This window comes from Acanthopagrus latus, chromosome 21 (assembly GCF_904848185.1).
Source record: "Acanthopagrus latus isolate v.2019 chromosome 21, fAcaLat1.1, whole genome shotgun sequence".
NCBI lineage: Eukaryota > Metazoa > Chordata > Actinopteri > Spariformes > Sparidae > Acanthopagrus > Acanthopagrus latus.
The window spans coordinates 16,844,051-16,866,912 of NC_051059.1; the positions used below are offsets into that span (position 1 = coordinate 16,844,051).

The 22,862-nt window shown below is 41.7% G+C and overlaps 3 protein-coding genes across 6 annotated transcripts; all 3 read left to right on the plus strand.

The window, feature by feature from the left end:
• Window positions 1–2,420: 2,420 nt before the first annotated feature.
• zgc:92591 (uncharacterized protein LOC436997 homolog) lies at window positions 2,421–3,125 on the plus strand. Its single transcript, XM_037085273.1, has 2 exons — window positions 2,421–2,662; window positions 2,770–3,125. The coding sequence occupies exons 1-2, from the start codon at window positions 2,549–2,551 to the stop codon at window positions 3,004–3,006; spliced, it is 351 nt and encodes a 116-aa protein (XP_036941168.1). The 5' UTR covers window positions 2,421–2,548; the 3' UTR covers window positions 3,007–3,125.
• A 151-nt stretch (window positions 3,126–3,276) lies between these two features.
• Window positions 3,277–16,245, plus strand: asb10 (ankyrin repeat and SOCS box containing 10). 4 transcript variants are annotated; one of them, XM_037085269.1, is made up of 8 exons: window positions 3,277–4,177; window positions 4,324–4,478; window positions 6,822–6,909; window positions 9,547–9,884; window positions 11,049–11,316; window positions 12,395–12,899; window positions 13,417–13,530; window positions 14,391–16,245. In XM_037085269.1, exons 3-8 carry the CDS (start codon window positions 6,833–6,835, stop codon window positions 14,574–14,576), a joined length of 1,488 nt encoding a protein of 495 aa, XP_036941164.1. In that variant the 5' UTR covers window positions 3,277–4,177; window positions 4,324–4,478; window positions 6,822–6,832; the 3' UTR covers window positions 14,577–16,245. The 4 variants fall into 4 exon arrangements, with proteins under 4 accessions (XP_036941164.1, XP_036941165.1, XP_036941163.1 ...); XM_037085270.1 differs by having other exon boundaries at window positions 3,277–4,161; XM_037085268.1 differs by having other exon boundaries at window positions 3,277–4,478.
• Window positions 16,246–17,213: 968 nt separating this feature from the next.
• On the plus strand, window positions 17,214–20,749 carry gbx1 (gastrulation brain homeobox 1). Its single transcript, XM_037083542.1, has 2 exons — window positions 17,214–18,019; window positions 18,670–20,749. The coding sequence occupies exons 1-2, from the start codon at window positions 17,569–17,571 to the stop codon at window positions 19,182–19,184; spliced, it is 966 nt and encodes a 321-aa protein (XP_036939437.1). The 5' UTR covers window positions 17,214–17,568; the 3' UTR covers window positions 19,185–20,749.
• The last annotated feature ends 2,113 nt before the right edge of the window (window positions 20,750–22,862 follow it).

The window sequence follows — 22,862 nt, forward strand, 5'->3', positions numbered from 1 at the left end:
CAATTCCTTCAAGTGCCTTAAATCTCATCAATCAAATAGATAAAATGTCACCAATATAAAGGCGACGACGTACAGTACACACACACACACACACACACACAGATGCATTATCACATAATATGCATTCATCTTTGAATTGTGTTACTGGCTTATACTTTAAACTGGTTTGTCAGTGTGAGGGAACATATCAGTGATGCACCATATGGACTTTCTTAACTGATAACCACTTATTACCTGCTTCTAACGGCTGATACCCGTAACATTTTCACATCTTTGTATTTCAAAAATAGATTCATAACCTGTAGTTCATGCACCCCTGAGGGTACAAAGGCTAAGATATAGCATAGCTCTAATGATATTTATTGTGTTAAACTCAGGCTCAGAACAAGTATGCAAGTTTCAGTTGTGTTTCCTTCGTCTGAACGTAGAAAGAAAAAAGCCCACTCTAGTGATGCCGTGTGTGGCAAGTAGCTATCATGCATCCCTACAAATTTTTCAAGGAAAAAAGAAAAAAAAAACGGTCAAAATTCTCTGACTGCAGCATCTTAAATGTAAAGTAAATATATTTGGGTTGTGGATTTAACAAGATATTTAAGGACTGTATCAAACATTTTTCACCAAGAAAATACACAACAGAATAATCAGCAATAAATATAATCATTAGTTGTAGCCCCAATACCCACAAGATAATGTTAAACTGAAATAAGAAAAATGGTCATGTAATCCAAGTCAGTAGATTCCAACATGTTTTTTTTTTTTTTAAATACAATTAGATGCATTAGGTGTTTGGATATGCTCTTATACCGAATGACTCCAACAATGGCACACTGAGGGACAATTTAAATGTCCAACTCTTCATCCCTCATAATAAAAGAATATCTAGTAAAGGAAATGCTGGCCTGGAGCAGGACCACTTTTATCCCAAATATCAGTATTAAAATATAACACTTATCAAGATGTTCTACACATAAAAGTGTCCAGAATCAAATTTATTGAGGTAAACACACAATTACTAAACAAATGAGCCCAGATACTAAAATAAGAAATCATAAAAACATCAACTAAAATTGAAATACTGCACATTTTGTGTACAAGATCAAGTGGGCCTTTAACCTGCACCACTATGCATTTACTGATGCAAAGTTATTGTCAACGTTCTGATATCTGAATGTGATGAGAGGATAAATCGAGAATGCGCATAAACTATAATCTGCCGACGAAAGCAAAAGAAACAATCATTCACAGAGAGCTGAAAAACTCCTGGGACATTTGTGCCGAAGTTTGTTTGGACTAAATGTAAATGACCACACACTAATTTCAACAAAAATTACCCTGGGCTTTTGAGGCTGGAGGTTCAGCCTTTAATCCAGCCTTGCTCATAATGCCATTTATTTTTTAATAAGCACAGCCTCTGTGTGTGTTAATCTATCTGAAAGCAACGTAGGCCTTCAGGTGGATCTAGAGTGGGCTCACATATACATGGACTATGACTGCTCAAAAGTATTTTTCTGTGAATGTTATGGTATCTAAATACACCTTTTGGTTTAAAATAGATTATAAGCTTCAAGCTACATGGAAGATTACAAAGGATTACAGTGGGATCTACAACAGGTATACATCTCCCATAACAGGATTTCATGCAGCCTAATAACTGGTGCAAGTGTGCCACCAAGTGGACACAATCATTAAATGCAAAGGCGTAGACTCTTACTATGACTCAGCCTCTGTTTATCACATTAGTGCCTTTCAGAGTGTTCTAAAAAGTACCCAAAATGATACTTGAGTAAAAGTATAGGTATCAGGTCTTCAATATTACTCAAGTCTATTTCAGCTATTTTGTCAGATATTGCAATAGTGATATGATTAACAGTTAGTGGGAATGATCATTTTTGTATCGAAATGTCTATTTTCAATGAAAAAAATAATCTATTAAAAAATATTTTATGCTCTTGATTGATTATTGTTGTGTTATGGCAGAGGCATCCCTGAAGCACAACAGTACTTTATTGTAATGCACAAATATTTAACCTTTATCAAAAAATTGCATCTTCTGCAATTTGGATTTTACACTTGACCATATTGTGATTGCAATGACATTTCAATTACTTGTGCAGCCTGAATATGAGCAGTACTTGAGGCAAACTCTTTTAAAGCACCTGGTCTTAAATGTAGGAAAGCCAAAAAAAAATCAATCAACAAAAGTTTCAAAAGTGATTTTTTAACATCAAGGATACTTAATCATCAAAAATACCAGTAAAAGTACATCATACTTACATGTATGGTAATACTGAATTGTATGGGTCAACCAATTTCAGTCTGGCAGCTTATTGGACGCTATATTGAGCTTGTTTTTTTTTTTTCTTTTAACCATGCAAAGGAGCAAATAGGTGGTCAGGTGATCTAAATCAGTCACTAATGACCGCAGCCTACATAAACAGTTTCGGGTGAGTCAGAAAAGTGGGATAGTTATTCCTAAACTAAACCACTACAACTTTGCCAAAGTTCACACATTTAACACAGTTGCAAAAAAAAGAAAGAAAGAAAGAAAATGACTAACGACATATCTAAAAAGAAAGGAAAGAGTTCGAGTGAGAAAAAGGCGAAAAGAAAGGCTAAAAGGAGAGAGACTTACGCGATGTACATCTATAAAGTTCTGAAACAGGTGGGTGACAACAAAAAAGAAGGGGAAGCTTTAACTACTTCGGGTTTTCCTGTCTTAAAAATTTAACCACGAGCCATTTCCCTCCACCTCTTCCTCGACCAAAAAAGGTCCATCCGGATACGGGGATTTCGAGCAGAGCCATGAGCATCATGAACTCCTTCGTGAACGACCTGTTCGAGAGGATCGCCACTGAAGCGTCCCGGCTGGCTCAGTACAACAAGCGCTCCACCATCACCAGCAGAGAGGTGCAGACCGCGGTGAGGCTGCTGCTGCCCGGGGAGCTGGCCAAACACGCCGTGTCCGAGGGGACCAAAGCGGTCACAAAGTACACCAGCTCCAAATGAAGACTTCAACACACTCCGAACAGTTATGACAAATATGTGCATGAGTGGCTTTCTGTTAGCCGGTGGATTTCAAGATTTCTTTAAGTGCATAAAGATTTTTATTTTTTTTGGTTCCATGGTTTGATTCCCTTTTTTGTAACATGTTATATTAACCCCTAGATGGCGTTATTGTACAGCCGTAATTCAGCCACATTGAGCGTCGTCTTTGAGGTAAACAGACGTACAAACGACATTATGACTTGCATACAGGGGGATCTCTATCAGCTATAGTTTATGCAAGCATATTTTGTGCATTACAGCGCGAAATTTGATCAACCAAACTGCACAATGTCATAACGCACCGGCACGAGATCAGTATCATGCTGCATTCATCTTTACCACCTATCAAGGCGGTAAGATATTAAAAATCGGACTGTGATTATCTTGACAGAAACTACGCTATGAGTCATGAACGGTAGGGTAGGAATTTACATTTTTACATCACAATCTTCGTTTTCACTAGGTGGAAAAAATGCAATCATGATGTGACATTTGTTGGGGTCAGTACCAAACAGACATATGTTTTCCCACATCTGGGGAGCAAGATCTGCAGGCCAATGCATCTCTACAGCACGATAATCCTGTTTTGACATCTGTTTTTTTAGCAGTGTCTTGTGAGCTGCATATTCGCCATGTTATGGTTTTGTGCAGCCCCTTCTTATTTATTTGCACAGCACTATTATTAGACAATAATTAGTTCTCAGATTAGGCTTGACAGTCTGAACACAGGGTTTTTTGAAAGACACATAAAAGGAAATTAAATTGTGTCTCTAATCAGGCATGTCAGTTACTTCCCTATCATTGTAATTACTTTAAGAAAACAGCTAGCCCAATACTGTCAGCATAACAGACGACATTGTGACAGTGGATAACAATGTGACTCTTTAGTCAGTGGCCTACATATTTTATCGCTTAATGGATACTGATCACAATAAACGAGATATTAAAATGTTAAATATTATTTTCTGATTACAGGAGACACGGTGATCACACACGTTGTTTTGAATCCACATAGACATCCCACATCTGCACATCATTCTATCCTCCTATATCATTTCTGTGGATTCTTCTGAATAAAAAGAAATAGACAGGGGTGCACTACAGCAGCCATGACAGGTGTAGTATTAACCAGGTGACTGCGACGTGAAAGACTGATAACAAACCTAAGCTAACATAGAAACTAACAAAGCTATAGCTAACAGCAAATCACATAATCTCTACTTGGTTTTAGCATTTTCTCGCCTGATTTTAATATTTCCCCCCTTCGCAATGAATCAGAGACCTCTTAAACCTGATGAGGAAGCTCTGAGAGTCCACTGATGGGACCAGCACTCATACAAGCCTCTTGTATCATGGCAAATTAGTGGCTACAGCTAGCGTGATAACAGCTAGCTGTCTAGCTAGCGGACATCGTTGCACCACTTCAATTACAGGTAAGGCTAACGCTAGCATTTATCGTCAGATTTTTTTCAACATAAAAAAACAACAAAAAACTTAGTTTGAGGACACTCACCGATGTTTTTGAAGATATCTCTAATCTCTAACTTCGTCAAAGTTTCCGTCTGGCTGTGATAAAAACAAATATCCCGCCTGCCTGCCGCAGCTTAAATTAAAAAAAAAAAAAAACACTTAGAAAACTTGATATTGACGTTTCAACCGTTGAAACAAATATGGCGACCGGAAGTAAGCTTTCCCTCAATTTTTAAATTAAAAATCTGAACATAGATAACAATTCTTGAATTATTCTTATTATTTAAGATACATTATTGGTCATTTTTTGTGTTTTACAACATGATAAAATAAGATTATCTGTCTTTGCTTTGCTAAACAAAATAGCTTAAACAACCATCAGAAATTTGTCAAATAAATTCACATATTCATAGATGTCACTTGCACAAAGCAGCCCCTGTGTCCCCCAAACTGTTTGATTTAAAATACGCTGACAGAATTGTTCTTTTTTTTAAAGTGATCTTTATCAACTCTGATGCATTCATCCAAACCTCGACAAAATCCATTATTCAGTTAGCTTTAAAAATTGACATATTTATAAACTGACAGAGGAGATAATGCAACATTGTACGCTTGTTATGTATTCTAATCAGGTTCTTAAAAGACGACACTGTCAACTGAATAGTACTTGATTACAGGATAATCACACTAGCGTTTGCACCAGTCCAATCTGCATAAAATGGAGGAACTGATAAAGGTCTCTCTAATTAGAATGGTGTTTACATCAGGCTTTACATACACCTATTAGGCGACCCTTGTCAACATCCTACTAAGCCGGGCTCACTTTAATAATGCACTCGGATGTGACTCCCACCGCTGACTGTTATTGTTGAGATATCCATTTTAAATGTTTCCCAGTATTCTTGGTAATGATATGAAATCTACAGATATTATTATGAGGGTGATGCAGTCTCTGATGGCAGTGACTTTGTTCATGATTATCATAGCCATTTAGGTTTTGTATCTTGCACCCTTTCCCATATCCCCTCTCATGCCCATGCCAAGCGGTAGTCATCGCTGCCTCCTTTAGGCAGACTGCTATGAACACATTATGGATGGGTGCATTAGTGAGTGATGCAGAGCACAGGCTGGCTTGCCTTGTTTTTGTGTGAGAGTGCATCATTAGAAAATGTTCCACTTGGCAGGGAAGCGCGTATTAACTGCAACCGCAATGAAATGAGGTTGTGATAGATGGTTAAAGTTATACAGGACTATTAGGTTGAAATATGAACCTCTCAATTGTCATGATGAAACAGAGGGCTATTTGCGTGGTGATCAGTGCATTGAGAGACAATTGGAATCTGCAAAGACCCATACAATACATTATAGGTAGTGGGCTCAGAGCCGAAAGAATACAGAAAAAGTAATCATGCTTCCACAGAATAGTTTGGAGCTACTGTTCAATTCAAGGCTCTATAAATTCATTTAGGTTCTCCACTAACATCTCGAGCATCGTGATGAGACCTGGGGGAGATTTGCAAACAGGGTACCTTTTTAGCCCTATTGTTGACGCTGATGAGCCATATATATGGACATAAACCAGTGTTGATTGGCTACCAAAGGCCTTTTAATGGCTTCAAAGACTAAGAGCAGACTGTTCATGTCTCTCTTAATGTGTTCATATGGAGCATCAGAGTCAGTATGATATTTAGAAAATTACAATAACCCAAAGATGTAAATCCCAATGAGACAAATCCATAAATGCAGCGACTAGCCTCCCTTTAGATAGTGTAGCAAGCCAATTAGGCAAACTCATTATCATGTTTCCATGGTGACCTCACAGCTATTCTGCCAAACTTCAGACCCGGTTTCTCTTTAACTCCCCAACATGTGAACTGAAATATGTAAATTGCATATTAATTGCTCTATAGAATATGCTAGACAGGATCTGACTTCCTCTGATAGGAATAACAATAAGTATGACATAAATCATTAAAATAAGAAACACCTGATGGATAATCGAGTGCTCCGATGTCGTGGTGAGGCGCTCTCTAAACTTAGACTTTCTTTGGGTGCACTGACTCTGTCTTAAACTAACAACAGATCCAATTGCAAACCCATTAGCATTTAATATTACTGTAATTACTGTGTACATTTCATTATGTTCTCAGTATATTAAATGACTGCTCAGTGTGGAGGGAGGGCTATAGTTTAATCTCTTTCTGTATTACTGTGTGCCACAGTACTCAAAACAGCATTAAGAGGCACATAATCAGAGGGAACTAATTGCCTATGATTGCATAAATGAAGTGCCTCACTCTCATCAGGGCTGTTGCTGATGTCCAGCCTCTCACCGCCTTGGGAGAGGAAGGCGGCTGACCACAATGCAGAAAAACCTCAGAGAGACAGCTACTGGTGGGTAATGTGAGGAAACCAAAGATTTAATATGTCCGCGGGGGGCTGTGAGGGCAGGGGGTGTTACTACTGCTGATGTTTTTTTGTTGCCATCAGACTTGCCTCCGCTTCACAGAGAAAAAAAAAAAGAAAAAAAAAAAAGAAACATGAATGCCCACCATTTGAGAAATGAATTTATCGAAGTCGCTGTCTTTTTCCCCATTAGTAAGTGTTTAGTTCAGCGTTTTAAATAATTGCGTTACCAGGAATGATATTTAAAATACATTTGGGAGTCAATGAGGCGGGAAAGTGCCTACATGTTTTGCTGATGACACCCGGGCCATTTGGAAGACATCAAAGTAGAGAGGAGGTAGCCCAGATGCATATTATAAACTCATTATGTATATCATTTAAAAGGATGTACTCCAGCCGCAAAAACAATATTCCTAGTCTCTCTCTGGTAATGTGTGTTTTCAAAGTTGAAACTCTTACTCGCCTTCAGTTTAATGTGGCATCTATTACCAAACTGTAACATAAAATAAATGACCTTGATTTCCATACCAGAACAGTCGTTAAGGTATAGATGAGATGCAGCGATGCTTCTGTTTTCAAATGAGAAAAGAAGGTAAGACCTCCCCGCGTATATCGTGTATTCCTTCACCTGTGGTGCACACCGTGTTTTCCACAGAGCTTACGTACATCTTGATAGACTCCAACACAGACATGGGTAAACATACATTAAAATATGTATAACACAGCAAATTTTTGGCACGTGATGGTGATCTCAGAGCTTAAGCCAGTCAGTCTCAAAAGACTCCAGGGTAATTCTGAGCCATCCTTTGCTCGCCATGAGAACCTGTTTCTTAGTGTCTTGTGAAGTTAGAGGATGGGATCAGTGAAATTTCCGCTAGCTCTGGAAAATGGTGGCCCATCAGTCAAAAGAGATGTTTGTCAGAAGCTTAGCAAGTAGGCTTAGCAGGCTTAATTATGCGCCGTCCCCTCCGCCATCAGAACACTACACGTGGGGCAGAGTGACACAGCGGTTGCCAGTCATTCAGCCTAATGTTCTAATGGAGGGAGCCATGTGGATACATAAAATCCATTAAGGCGCTTGAATAAAAAAAAAATAGCTGAAAAAGACATTTTGCAAACACACACTCACAGGAGCTTACAAATAGTGCATTCTTATTTGCTCTTCCTCTGAGGAAAAACTTGAGGCAAAATTTGACCTTAAAAGTTGTTGAAATTTTTAAAGGTCCAGGTGCAGAAATAGGAAAAAATATTTATGGTTATGTTTAAAATAAGAGGGAGTGGGTCTTTTAATGGAGTTCACTATGTTGGACCACCATGTTTCTACGGTAGCCCAGAACAGACAAACCATACACTGCCTTTAGAGACGTAAAATAACGCATAAAAAAGGACGGCGCTTGTTCTCTTCCTCCCACAACGCAAAAATGAAGCCAAAATAAGCCAACAAATCCTCATACCTAAATAACTGGGTAGGTAGACTGCCATTCACTTCCCAGAAAACTTTATTTCCAAAACAATGTACCAGCGACAGACATACTGGACCTTCATTGTAAGCTCACTGTTTGGTTAGATTAAGGCATTAAGATTCATATGTGACATGAACAACGTCCTCGTTGGTGAAAGTCCTGTTCTGGTTTGACTCATTGATCTGTCCCCAACCTCCTCCCTAAGTGGACTTATTGCTCTTAACTATCACCTGACGTCCTCCTTCGCTGCAGTATAAAAATGACAGAAATCATCTTTGGGAATATTTATTTAGTTTTTAGTTTGGCCAATATGGAGGAGGCGGACTTATGACCTGTACTGTAGCTAACCACCAGGGGGCAATCAGAATGTTTGGGCCTTTCTCTTGGGGAGATTTCGTCCATCATTATTGACAGTCATGGTTTTAAGTGCAGGGAAGGGTGAGGTGAAGGGTATTTTGTTATTGCGCCCTTGCCACTAAATCCTACACAACTGACCTTCAAGTCAGCTGTGGCTTTTTAACATACTCTCGAGTTTTACAGTGAAAACCCTCCTGAGAATGGTAATGTTAATGTTAAAGGTTTAAAATCCTGTGACCTCGACCCTTTACTTACACTACTCATGCCCATAACTTTTAGAGTAAAAGAGGTAGAAACATACTATGCTCTGGAATGACTATTACTTGTATGTGCTGAACCTTGAAATTTGTAAATGTAAAGCTATATGTATTTTTTAAAGGACCTTTAGATTAATAAGTTACTGTGTATTTAAAAAATAATAATAATAATAATTATCATAATAAAAAAATTTCCATCACCCCAAGAACAACATGTATTGTTACTACATGAGTTTATTCAACTCATTTGATCCATGCAGCCTGACAGAGACGCTTCACAACTGTGACTTTGCTGAAGGCAAACAGGAGAGGCTCGAGTGGCTGCATGTGAGACATAAAAATAGCATTACTTGTCACACTGCAGGGAGGGTCTCATACCGAATATCAAAACAACTCTGTGAACCAACCCTGTGAACAGCCGGCAGGCACATAGTGGACATTAGCCAGAGAGAGGCAAACAAAAACAGAAACAGAGAGACAGGCCCCTCTTAGATATCGCCTTCGCTTAATCATACACATCTCACGCAACCACTTTTCTCCTTGAGAAGCAAGCCATTCAGCATGTCGCGAGGCAGCTTTGTCTTCACATCCACGGCCTTACGCTCTCTCGAACGTGATGAGGACATGCTGGAGAGATACAAGTACAAGAGGCAGTTGGCCTCCCAACACCTCAATAGCTATATGCTGAAGAAGGAGGCCAGGGACAGGGCGCCACTGAGGTCCAGCACTGCCCTGCCAGCAGCTGTCTGCCATGATCTGGTCGTCCACAACGCCCTATACACAGGAGACCTGGAGGCCCTGCAGCGCCTCTTTCCCAAAGGATCCACTGCAAGCCTCATCATTGAGCCACAAGGAGGGGACATGCGCTGGGTCGCCACAGGGGATGGTAGGAAGATCTGTCTTCATTAGGAGTTAATTCAGGAATTGATATCATTTTATACAGCTATGCAGCTTTATTTAATTTCCTGGTAATTAGCATAAAACATTAAGGACTTTAAAAGGACCCTTTTTTACAGAAGATGTGAAAATGACCTGTGTGTCTGTGTGAAAGAGAAAGTATATCACTGCTTTAAATTGATACTAATATATGAGCTGTATGTAACTGGTACATGTATTTAAAGACACAGTGAGTATTTATAGAACCAGAGCACGTGGAGGTATTTATAGAGGCCATCATATCTCCACCACATAATCTGGATTCAATCATGGCCTCTCACTAAAGACCAAATAAGCCCTCTGATGCCCTGGAAATCAACCTCACAATTTTGGTTGAGTACATAACACTGATAATGGGCCTGTGTAATACAAACTGTTGCGAAAATCACTCCATTTGTCTTCTCTTACGTTTACTGAATGCAACAGAATGTTGTCCATTGACTTAGTGGATTTGCTGAATCAGTGGGTAGGTGACATGTAACACACCAGTCACTGGCTCCAACCAATGCGCTGGCGAAGTTCCCCAGGTCAACCAAAATATCGCATCACACCACCCTGAAATAGAACTGTCTGCACAAACAACCTACATAAGTGCTTATTTGCTTCAGGAGAGACCACCCTTTTGTAAATCTTTAAAGCGAAAAATCTAGTAAATTCCAGTATGGCTTATGTAGCACCTAAGATTAAATGGCGCAAACCAAAGACGTACCGTCAGGACGTGATCGCCACGGCCAAAGCCACAGGTTGTGTCCTGCAGTTTTGGAACTCCCTCCTTGTTGGAGATGAGCTAACGGTTCTCAGCATCGTGGACGACGAGGAGTACAACTACCTCATTGATGCCATTTATGACACCAGCAACATAGAAGAATGGAAGAGCTTCAGATTTAACTACAGATGCCTGAGTAGGTTTATCAGATCCTTTCATTTTATATAAATGTTATGGTCGTACTCATCAGGGTGTCACGGTCTTTTATCGCGTTATTGAGAAGTCAATTGAGTAATGGACAGCAAACCCACTCTGGTATTACTTATATCTGACATGACTGCTGATTTTTTTATCCAACTGGTTGAGCTCAAAGTTGACACTATGCCAAATGTGCTCCCCTGCTGGCAGGACTGTGGTCACTGAGTTATGAGCAGGAGTTGACCACACCGCTTCACATCACAGCCGGTCGAGGCTTCACGGACTGCCTGAGGCTCCTGCTGCAGCGTGGGGCCAACGTAGACCTGGCACCAGGAGGCTCCACCGCCCTGCACGAGTCCTGCGAGAACTGCCAGTCGGAGTGTACCAAGCTGCTGCTCATGCACGGCGCTGATGCCAATGCCGTCTCCGAAGAGGGACTTATGCCTTTGCACTTTTGCACAAGCCCCGAATCCCTGGAGTGAGTAAATCCGAAGTGCATGAAATGATTCATTTAATGCAGCGATTCTTAACCAAGGGTTTTCCAGAGGGTACGTAGAGAGATTTTGAAATAGCCAGGCTGATTTGAAAAATGGCTCATGACTAGATATTTAGCAGGCACTGTGGGTAAATGCTAAAACATTTGCTTGTATGACAGGAACACACAAGCAAAATCAACAAGTCAGTGAATTCACACAGTTATGTCAGTTATACCCCAATTTTACTCAATTTTAAAAAAACTTTCTAACATTAGCCGTCCTTGACTTGGATTGAAATGAGCAAGGGTGTATTTATTGCCATTGAACTGAACTTTTGTCATAGAAGAATTGGGTAATTCTTTTTTCCTTCAAGAGTTAGTCTCAATCCGACTCCTGCAGCTCCTGATGAGAGTGCATTAAAACTAGCGGGCAGCCAGAGAAGGTAATGGATAGCTAAAATTGCTGCTTGTATTACAGTGGTCAGAATAGAAATTGATTAAACCCACTTAAAAAAATAGGTACCCAGCCTAACCTTTTATGTTATAATATCCCCTTTTCTAAAAGTTATTGTGTCGAACAACTTTTCAACGTCATGCCTCCCTGCGGTAGTACTGTTGGCACAAACACAGCAGCCTGGCTACCATCCAAAGGAAAAATGCCCGTCTGTTCACTCTCGTTTTACCTCAGCATCATTTTCTTTGCCTTGTCCATCAGCGGGGTTCTTTCTCTTTTTCGAGTTTCTACAGTTATGCCAGTCATTCCACTGCTACCAGGGGATGGCGGCTGAAGAAGTTTTGGTTGCGCAATGATAGACACACTTCTTTTCATCCGTAATTCGACTTTGTTATTTCAGAAGTAATTGGTCTCGGTGACGGACTGAATAGCAAAAGGGAAAACAAGGTTTAACAGGAACAAATCTATAAAGGGAGGAAATGACTTTTCGACAGCCATTACAGTGTGCAATGAATATTTGCATCATGTTGATATGTTAAAGCAAAAAAGTTGCCTGTTGCCAGTTTTAAATGGCAAATACATTTTCAACTTCGGTACAAATTCGGCTTCTTTAATTCTACCTTGCAGATGTGCCAAGTATCTCCTTCAGTTCGGTGCAGCAATCAACGGTCGCTCCACAGATGAAAATGACACTCCTTTACACGTGGCAGCCAAGAACGGCCTCCCAGACCACACCGAACTCTACCTGCGCTACGGAGCTGCTGTGGACAAACAGAACGATGAGGGTCTCACGGCCCTGAATGCTGCTTGTACCCAACGCCAGGAGCTGCAGGAACTTCAGCGTTACTTCAAGGTGTGCCAGACCCTGCTGGGGGCGGGGGCCGACGTCCACACGATGGACCAGGACAGGAACACTCCCTTGCACATGGCCTGTAAGAACGCAAATCCAGACATAGTGGATCTGCTGCTGGCTAAAGGCGCCTGCGTTAACGACATGGACTACGGCGGCGAAGCTCCCATGCACAACATCCTGAAGGTGGTGTGCTTCAAGATTTCCCATCAGCCCGAGAGGATTGTCCGCGCTCTGCTCAACCATGGTTCTATCCGGGTGTGGCCGGGAGCTCTGCCCATGGTAGGAAATCAAATGCATTTCAGACAAAACTGGATAAAACGGCATTCCAGATTGGTCTCTAGAAGTATATTGTATTTGCTGTATGAACCAATTACTCATCAAGGCGGCTCATTCCCCGTAATTAGCAAGTGCCGCACATCTAACGCCTCTAAAAGAGTCTTGAAACACTAAACTGTTCCTTCCAGACCTCACAACTTCACATTCACATCATTCCCATTTCATGACACAACATGAAGTGTTGCACTCTCTGCGGGAAACAGACTACAACTATCAGTGAACCCACGTGCACTAGACAAAATGCCTGGTTCCTAATTAGGCAAGTGTTAATAGGAGATTAATTAGCACTAATTGCATAATTTCCAGTTAAACCCCTGGAGGGAAGACCAATCTGTTCATTTCACAAGTGTTTAATTACTTTATTTCTTCAGTTCTATGCAGTCACAAGCTCGCTCAGGAACTTAGATGACGATTGTATGGATGCTGTCTCTTTGCTCGGCGTTGTGGCGTTCTCTTTTAGGTCATTAAGCACTGCTCTGAGTCTCCACGCACCATCGAGGTTCTTCTGAACGCCTACAGTCACCTCAAAGTCACGGACACCTGGGTGGAGTCTGTGTCACCGGAGGTGTTCAAGGCAAGCTCAAGAAATAATGGAATTGTGATTATGGTTCAACCACTGTGGGTGTTTCATGATAAATATTTTTTTTTTTCCTATTGTGCCAAATATCTTATTTCTTTAAGTGGTATCTTCTCTCTCTTCTTTAATTTCATGGTCAGATTTAGCATGTTTACGGCACATTGTCTAGACATCAGTGAGAACACAGAAAAGAGATGATTAATATTTATTTATTTAACACCTGCTGTACTGTGTGTTAAGCTTAAAAGAAATGGCATTGGGATCCCAAGTTCCTTTGAATGATTGACTTCTTGCACAAAGAGTCACTCAGCCCTCTGTGCTCATATTATGAAAAGTAATCAATAATTACAGATCCTACAAATTCAGAGCATTTTTACGTCTAGAAAAAAAAGAAGCCTATTTTTCTTGTCGTTATGGTACCACATGCTACACTTTGGACAGCCCTGCCAGAAAAACTCCATTAAAATCTATTCTATTTAATGCTGATAGTTTACCAGCTCTTAAACTTGAGGTGACCCACCGCATATATTGAAACTATGGCCTTCAAATACAGAGTCAATTTATAAAAACATCATGATGATTATATGGATAATTTAAAATGTAGAAAAAGATGTGATGTCTTCTGCATATTGTGCCGGATGTTTAAAGCTGTCCTGGGCAATATTCAGTATTTGTAAGGGGATAATAATCTACAGCAGGCCGTACCTTATACTACATTTAATCACTAACTCAATGTTTATTTAATTATTACTGCTTACTAATGTCAGAGCACCACTTTGATTGGCTGTGAAGTGAGACAAATAGTACGAGCGCTGCACCAAGTGATCTCATGTCTATCCGTGCTGTCATCCGCCCAGGAGCACAAAGAGTTCTACCAGTCGATCTTCTCTCTGGCGATGACTCCTCGCTCCCTGCAGCACTTGGCACGCTGCAAGCTCAGGACCTTCCTGGACAGCCGCGTACACAAGGTGGTCCCCAAACTGGGCCTGCCCACCTTCATCAAGGACTACCTGCTGCTGGGGTTCAGAGGCTACATCCACTGAGACGGGTGTTTGTGTGGCGAGCGAGTGCTGCTCGCTGCGGCTGTTCATAACATAACAAGAGTTCAGATCGTGATTAAAAACAGTGACATCAGCTGCAGCACCATCTTAGCTCTCCACATATTTTTGAATAGGCTTTTTTTTTTTTATGAGGGAGAATCAGCTGCTTGTTCTCTGCCTCTCTGATTCCAGATCAATCTTCTCAGCACGTTTCACCACAAGAGGGAGCTATAGACTAGAGTTGATAAAGAGTGAGAACAGGTATCTGATTGAGTGTTTTATATTCCATTTATTGTCACATTGTTATTATTATTTTTTACTTCTTCACTTGATAGTAGAGATGCTCAGATGCTTTGTATTTTTATACGTAATGGTTTTCATTGTAGTGTGATGTTTAATGCGCAGAGTGCGGATGTGTGGCACACTGAGGATGCCATAAAGTATTTGCATAAATAATTATTCCCACCGATACGATTGTAATTAGGCGTTTTGTATCAAAAAACAAGCTTGATATAAAATAAAACGACCCACCCTGGCTGTGAAATGTAAACATTCTTTTGAATTACTTCCTTTTTTTCTGACATCTTCTCTCTTTTTTTTTTAATTATTCTCCCTCGTGCTTTCGCTTGTAGTTTGAGAGAATAAGACAAATAATGACGAGAGATAAAAAAAAAAAAAGTCAATAAAAAGAAAGTATCATCTAAACAATCAAAAATAGAAAAAACATTTAAGAAACCGGATTTTTTAAAATTGTATTTACAAAGGTAAGCAGAAAAAAAAAAATAATGACAACTACATTAAAACACGTTGAACACGTTGGTATTTGTGCGTTAATCAAAAACATTCACACGTTCGATTATTCAACTTCAACTTGGTCATCTGACACAAGCTTTGACACAACGAGCCGGAGGAGCTCAGTAAAAACTTCAAGCATTTGCGGGAGAAAAGTTAACAAAAAAAAAAAAAACGACGGTTATCTGCAGTCTTATTTTATATTTTATTTTTCAAAGAAAGAGACAGCAGTGACAGTTTCTAAATCACCTCTTGGGACAATTAAAACATGGACTGTGTTGCCAAACATTTTGCAGGAGGCCTGTATTCAGACTTTTATGTAAAACAAAGCCGCGAATTAAAATAGACCCGAATGAAGAAACATGCTGTCTGAGCGTAAACTCCCAAAGATTCCTTGATTTTATTTTATTTTTCTTTAAGAATAGAGAGTGTATGAAGGGGCTGTGTCACATCAGCAGAGAGAGAGAGAGAGACGGAGGGGGGAGAGGAGCCTCGACGAGAAATGGTTTCAATAGATCAGAGAGAGGTGCTGCTGAAGTCACATGCAATTATAAGAATTAGCCTGGCCTGGCCCTCCACCGCTAATCAGAGTCGGTGGTGATATGTTTATGTCCTCTTTGCAATCAGACGACCAGTTGGAGAGCCCGGGCACCCAGGACTCAATAGGGCTAATCATCATCAGTCCCCATTGCCATTTAAAAGGTGAAATGATCTGCGATTAAACCAGTGCTTAAAGAAAAGAGAACAGTGAGATGTTTTTTTTCTTTTTCTCTTCTCTTCTCTTCTCATGCATTTTTGATCAGGGATGAATTACAGCTCCAAAAGCGCAGAGCAAACTAAATAATGTGAAATAATGTGTACGTCGTTTGATTTATTTGAAATAATAATAAAAAAAAACGTTCATACATTGGCGTTAAAGTTTATTATTCAGATGTGTTTGTATGTGTGTGTTTTTTTGTTTGTTTGTTTGTTTAAATCAATCGAGTTCAAACATATTTGACTTTGGCCCCTGTGCGTCTGCTGTTGACCTCTGGCGCAGAGCGTCTTTTTTTTTTCTTTTTTATCTGACTCCAATTTACGCGCAGAGGATCTCTCTCCGGGGAACAATTGTTGCTGCACTTCTTCTTCTTCTTCTTCTCTCTTCTCCCCCCCTGCTTTTGTTTTTTTGGGGCCGCGGTGAATGGGACAGAGAGCGCAGAAAACATCTGCCTCTCCTCCTCCCTCCTGACTCTGATGCCCATCGGCCCCAATATTCCGACAAAAGCCGCCGTTGTTTTACGCTGCCCCCCCCCCCCCCCCTCCGTTTGCATCCAGAGTAATTACTTATCATCAATCAAAATTAATAATAGCTGATTGGGTTGGTGTGGTCAACGATTATAGAAGGGGAAGGACCGGAGCAGTCCCTCTCGCACCGTTTTGCAGTCAATGGTGAACCTGGCAAAAGGGGAGGAGGGCTTGAAGAGAGAGGGGTAGAGGAGGAGGAGGAGGAGGAGGAGGAGGAGGGATGGAGGGGGGGCGACCCGTCTATTTGGTCTCCACTGGGAAACTACCGCCTCTCAAGACGGCCAAAAAGTCAGAGGCTGAATAAGGAAATGAAGCGTAATTTGAGGAAGATGGATGAGCCCCCAGGGAAACACCCCCTTTTCATTCCTCTTGTATTGCAGATGATAACCAATGCGCTCTCTCCCTCTCCCTCTCTCTCTCTCTCTCTCTCTCTCTCTCTGCGCTCACACACACACACACACACACACACACACACACGGCTGCACGGAGGGGAGGAGTTGCCGGAGAGGGGAGAGGTAGATAGAGAGAGAGAGAGAGAGAGAGAGAGCGTGTGTTTATGTCTCAGTGTGTGACAAATAAGAAGAGGGAAAAAGGTAGCGGCGGGGCACACAACAAAAGCGACCCGGCCTGACTGACGCTGACAGAGGGGAGAGAGAGAGAGAAACACACCCCGTCCACTCCAGTGCGGGATGACAGCGCAGAGGCAGGGGATCTACTTTCAATCCGCCAAGTCGTCTTTGCGCTGAAAGTTTGTTTATTTCATTTTATTTTATTTATTTTTTTTTTTTTTGCGCGTCGCCAAAAGGAGGAGAGGAGAGAGGAGAGAGGGGACACCTGCTTTTCCAAGTTTTCCACCCAAAATTAAATTTAAAAAAAAAAAAAAAGACAAACAAAGAAAAAAGTGTTTTTGCCTGCGAAGATGCAGAGACCAGGAGGCCAGGGGACGGCGTTCTCAATCGACTCCCTCATAGGGACCCCTCAGCCCAGACCCGGACACCTGCTCTACACGGGCTACCCCATGTTCATGCCGTACAGACCTTTGGTTATCCCGCAAGCTTTATCCCACTCGCCCCTATCGTCTGGTATACCTCCGCTCGCACCTTTGGCTTCTTTCGCTGGACGCCTCACGAACACGTTCTGTGCCAGTTTGGGACAGGGGGTGCCGTCCATGGTGGCGCTCACCACGACGATGCCGAGTTTCTCCGACCCTCCGGACAGTTTCTACCCGCCGCAGGAGCTCCCGGGCCCGCGCCTGAGCGCCGCCGATCCCGGAGCGAGGAGGCAGGAGAGCCCGCACTCCGAGGAGCTGCACGGCCGGGACAAGGGCTCCGATCTGCTCAACTTCTCGGAAACTTTTCAGACGATATCAGGTGAGCCGGGCCTCGTTACTTTCTCCACGTTATTTCGTCAAATCCACAGCTGTAGGCTGCTGCGTAAAAAGTGGCCACCGTGCGTAAAATAAACCACGGCTTACAGTAGAGATGGGTCGCGTTTGGTGTCAGAAATGCTCTCAGATTGATAGCAGAAGCCACATTGCACTCACTTTTGTCAACGAAATATAATTAATGCAACATGTGCTTATGGTCGAAATTCTCTGGGATGCCACCTGATTGTATTTGAGCTGAAGAATGTCAAAGAACAGTTCACTGAAATTATAACTGCATTGTTGAATCACTGATAAATGTTGAGCCGTATTTGTATAATACTTGTGTAGAAGTGTTTTTGTAGGCAGGGGGCTGAATTAAGTTGCCAAAAACGCAGTTAGACGCGTAAAAAGAAAAACTTCAGAGCACAACTCAGTGTCCACAGCTGTAAGGCCCGACATGAGGTCAGTCAGTGTTTCCACTCGTGTGAAACATTTTCAGCACTTGTTTCTTCGCTGTTAACGTCTCCAGAGAGAGAGAGAGAGAGAGAGAGAGAGAGAATGACTGATGTGTTGTGAGACATTGCGCAATGCTCCCTTTTGTTGGGCACACGGGACTCATGAAAGTGTGTTTGTTTCTCCTCTCCGCATTTCAAGGCGAGACCAAACTGTACAGCTCGGACGACGAGAAGCTGGACCTAAAATCGGCGGACGCGGCGTGCAGCGACCGGGAGGACAGCTCCGCGGACAGCGAGAACGAGAGCTTCTCTGACGGGAACAACTGCGGCTCCCTGTCCCAGAAGAGCAAACTAAAAGCCGGCTCGCAGGAGGCGCTGCCGACCGGCGGCTCGGCGGGGAAGAGCCGGAGGAGACGAACAGCTTTTACCAGCGAGCAGCTGCTGGAGCTCGAAAAGGAGTTTCACTGTAAAAAGTACCTTTCCCTGACCGAACGCTCGCAGATCGCGCACGCACTCAAACTGAGCGAGGTGCAGGTGAAGATCTGGTTTCAGAACCGCAGGGCCAAATGGAAACGGATCAAGGCCGGCAACGTGAACAACCGGTCGGGAGAGCCGGTGAGAAACCCCAAAATCGTGGTCCCCATCCCGGTGCACGTCAACAGGTTCGCTGTGAGGAGTCAGCACCAGCAAATAGAGCAAGGGACCAGGCCATGAGACTGAGACCGAGAGAGAGAAAACACACAAATGCTACTAATAAAAGAAACACTTACATTGACTCTATGTTCCGCTGATCTTGTCGAACGCATGAAGCACAAAAAAAGAGGATGGATTCGATTATTTTGTCTTTGAGAGGTGAGACTGAGCAGAGAGGAAGATCAAGTATTTGGCAATACGCTGTCATTTTTATTTATTGTCCTGTGAATATGTAAATATAAATGGGTTAAAACAAAAAAACAACAACAACAAACAATTGGTACAAATGGGCACTATGAGATGAGACTGTAAAGATTTTTTTAAGTATTTATATGTAGGGCCAAACTGTTCTGTTGGGTCATGTGCATGTCCTCATTTGGTGAATTCTTTCGTTTTTGTGTTTTTTTTTCCCGTACGATTTGTTGACCACATTTGCATGTAAAAGACAGTTTTTTCCCCCACATTTTATTTTATTTTATTTGTTTGGCGGCTGTAGGATCCCACCTTTTACAGCTATTTGTGCAAAAAAAACAAAACAAAAAAAAAAGAAGAAGAAAGAAAAAGATGTGAAGGAAATAATGACCAAACAAGGGACACCTGTAAAGTATATTGACCTAATAAATCGCTTTATACGAAAAAAAAAAAAGTTGGAATCCACACTGAATCGTTATTGTTCAGGGAGCAGAGGAGCAGCGTTCACATGGCGGCGAAAGGAGAAAAAAAAATCTCCAGGATATTTGTTTTTATTTCGCTTTAAACGAGAAATGTGGCCTAAAGTGTTCAAATATAGCGATTCATCTGGAATAACAAGCGTTCCCTGAGAGTGCAGTCAGGAGGCTGTTTTCTGTGATAATGTTTAACACATTTAATATATATTAAAAAAAAATCATCACGTTTTATTTATCTGTAAGAAATCATTTTCAATTTCATGATAATAATATTCATGCACAATTTCCGAAATCATAAAAATAAAAAAATGTAAAAAAAAAAAAAACCCTGCAGGTGTTTCAGAGCAGCAGCGTTTCACTCTGACAAGTTTCAGGTCTTTGACACGTTTGTGAATTCAAGTCGCAAATTACTATCATTATTATTATAAAACACTAAATGTAAATGGTAGGCCTTTTTTTTTCTTCTTCTTTCCTTCTTGTTTTAATAGCAGCAGTGATTGATTCCTCTTTAGGAAGCCATGTTGTCTCAAGTGGACTGATTGATCCCCATTAGACTGGAGACATTCAACACCCTGTAATGAACTTATCCATCAGTCACTGCAGGGAGGGCAACCGAGCAGAAGTGCAGCCTTCACTAATCTGACACATGGACATCTATTATTTTTGGTGGAAAAAACAAAAAAAAAAAACAATTAAAAGCTGACTCTCCTGTAAAAAGAAATTCACCCCCCAAAATTAATAAGAGGTTTAAGATCCAGCTAAAGAGACAAAGCTCTGTTGCATGTCACATGATAAATACAAGGCTCTTCTTGAATAATGTCATTTTCTACAGAGGTCTGACATTTACTCAAAAAAATTTTAAAAAATAATGCAGATACCTGTTGAGAATTCTTAAGAAATAAAAGTGTATTGTAATGAGGTTGGAATGATACAAATGAGAATGTTTTGTGGGTTTTAACACGACTGTGAAAGAGGCTTCCAAACAAGACAGGGAAAAAAAGCCTTTACATAATAAATGAAATCATTTTAGATCTTTTTTTTTTTTTTCCTATAGCACTAAATGCAGCTGCCCGCTCACTCAGACCCAACATGGAAAACTTACATGGCAACGTAAGAACTGACAGAGCTGCACTATTTTAAAATAATCTGCAACTGAAATCATGTCTGAACACAGAACTATATCCCGTAACAGGAAAACGGGGGAAAACCATGCTGGATGTTTTATGCAAACTTTCGTATACGTGGTTTCTCTGAAGTGTCTCCAGAAAAGGCTCATGTTGGAATAATTTCCCTTCAGGTTGGATGAGAAAAAGTGATTTAAAAAAAAAAAAAAAAAAGTTTCCACAATAGACTCGAGCCTCGAGCCGTGTTTAACCTGTCGAAGTGTGATGACAGGACGAGATTCTTTATTGTTAATATTTCATGGAATGAGTCAGCCCCTTTTCTAAATCAGTATTTCGCCCCAAATATGTAGGGTTTTGTTTTTTAAGATGAGCGTGTTTTACTAAACCCTCTTCAGTGCAGCAGGAAAAAGCAGATCCTGATCTCACTCGTGGATGCACACACACTCAAACATTTGCCTTTACACCTCACTTTTGACCTCAAAAGTGCACAAATAGACATATCATGACCAGGGCACTGCATGAGTAGTAAAGTTTTATTCCACCGTCCACCTCATACATCAAGACTGTGACACTTGGATGGGGATTCAAGGAGTGATGAGATCGTGTGAGAGGGGGGGGGAGGCAGGCAGTGGAAGTTTTTATTATGGTCCCAAGAGCTGACTAAGATAGGCGGTCAATTCCACGACGCCGTGCCAGAGTGCAGCGAGCTATTTCGGTGCCCATGAGCCGCGCGGTTGGTGGAGGAGGTGACGACGAGGAGCCGTGACACAGCTCAGATGCTGAGTTCATGACGGGTGTTATCATCAGGATGCTGCGAGGGGAGCTTTGTGTTTTCTTTTTTTTTTTCCGCTGGTGTGTGCAGGATAAGAATAATTACCGGTGACATCTCGTAGGATCTCTCTTTTTTTCTGTTTTACTTTTTTTAAAATTCAAAACACTCAAAAATGAATTTCTCCTCGCTTTTTCTTTTTGCAAATGTGCTATTCGTTTATGTACCCCTGTTCGATTAAAGGCTGTACATCTGCAGACAGTATCTGGATCATTCTGTCATTCTGCCCCCTTGAATCACAAATTGAAATATCAAGAAGTTCTCTCCAGCAAAGACATTAAACCATTTCCACATTCCCCACCTGGAGAGAGAGAGAGAGGGAAGAGAGAGAGAGAGAGAGAGAGAGAGAGAGAGAGAAGGGAAGAGAGGGGGGAAATCATTACTCGTTGGTTGTGTGAGTGCAGGCTGCTAAGCGCCGACTGGAGGCCCCTGACTTCATGGGAGGGTCCGGACGGTCGTGGCTACAGTGATGTATGGGCAGATGCATCAAATCGCACAAGATAAACAAGCGATGAGTTTCATCAGGGCCATCATAGCTTTAATTTGGCTGCCTAATGAGTCAGATCTAGTGGCGGAGATAAGAGTTGTCAGAGGCCCGGCTCTAATGAATTTCTTGCCACTTGTAATCAAGGTTGCCTGTCTGAGGGGGGATGATTAATGGAACCCTGGAGGATTCCCTCGGCCCTCAGCCTTCATTACAGCTAATGCATTCTCAGGCAAATTAACAGAGAAATGCAGGCAAAAGCCAACGGGGTAGGGGAGAGGAAGAGCGAGGGAAGGAGAGAAGGGGAGAATGGGGGAGAGAGAGAGAGAGAGAAAGAGATGGGAACAGAGCGTTTATGTAAGACAAAGGAGAGAGAGAGAGAGAGAAAGAGGGGGAAGAGGGAGAAGAGGGTGAGGAGGAAGATGGCATGGTGGGTATGAAACAGCCAGGTTGGCAGCAGGAATCCACTGATTAGCAGAGATGGAGATGAGGATGGAGACAGGAGTTTGTGGCAGCCGGGGAGGGCAGGGAGCAACACGGATGTACTGGTCAGACATGATGGAGCTGAAATTGATGAATGGATGTTCAGGTCTT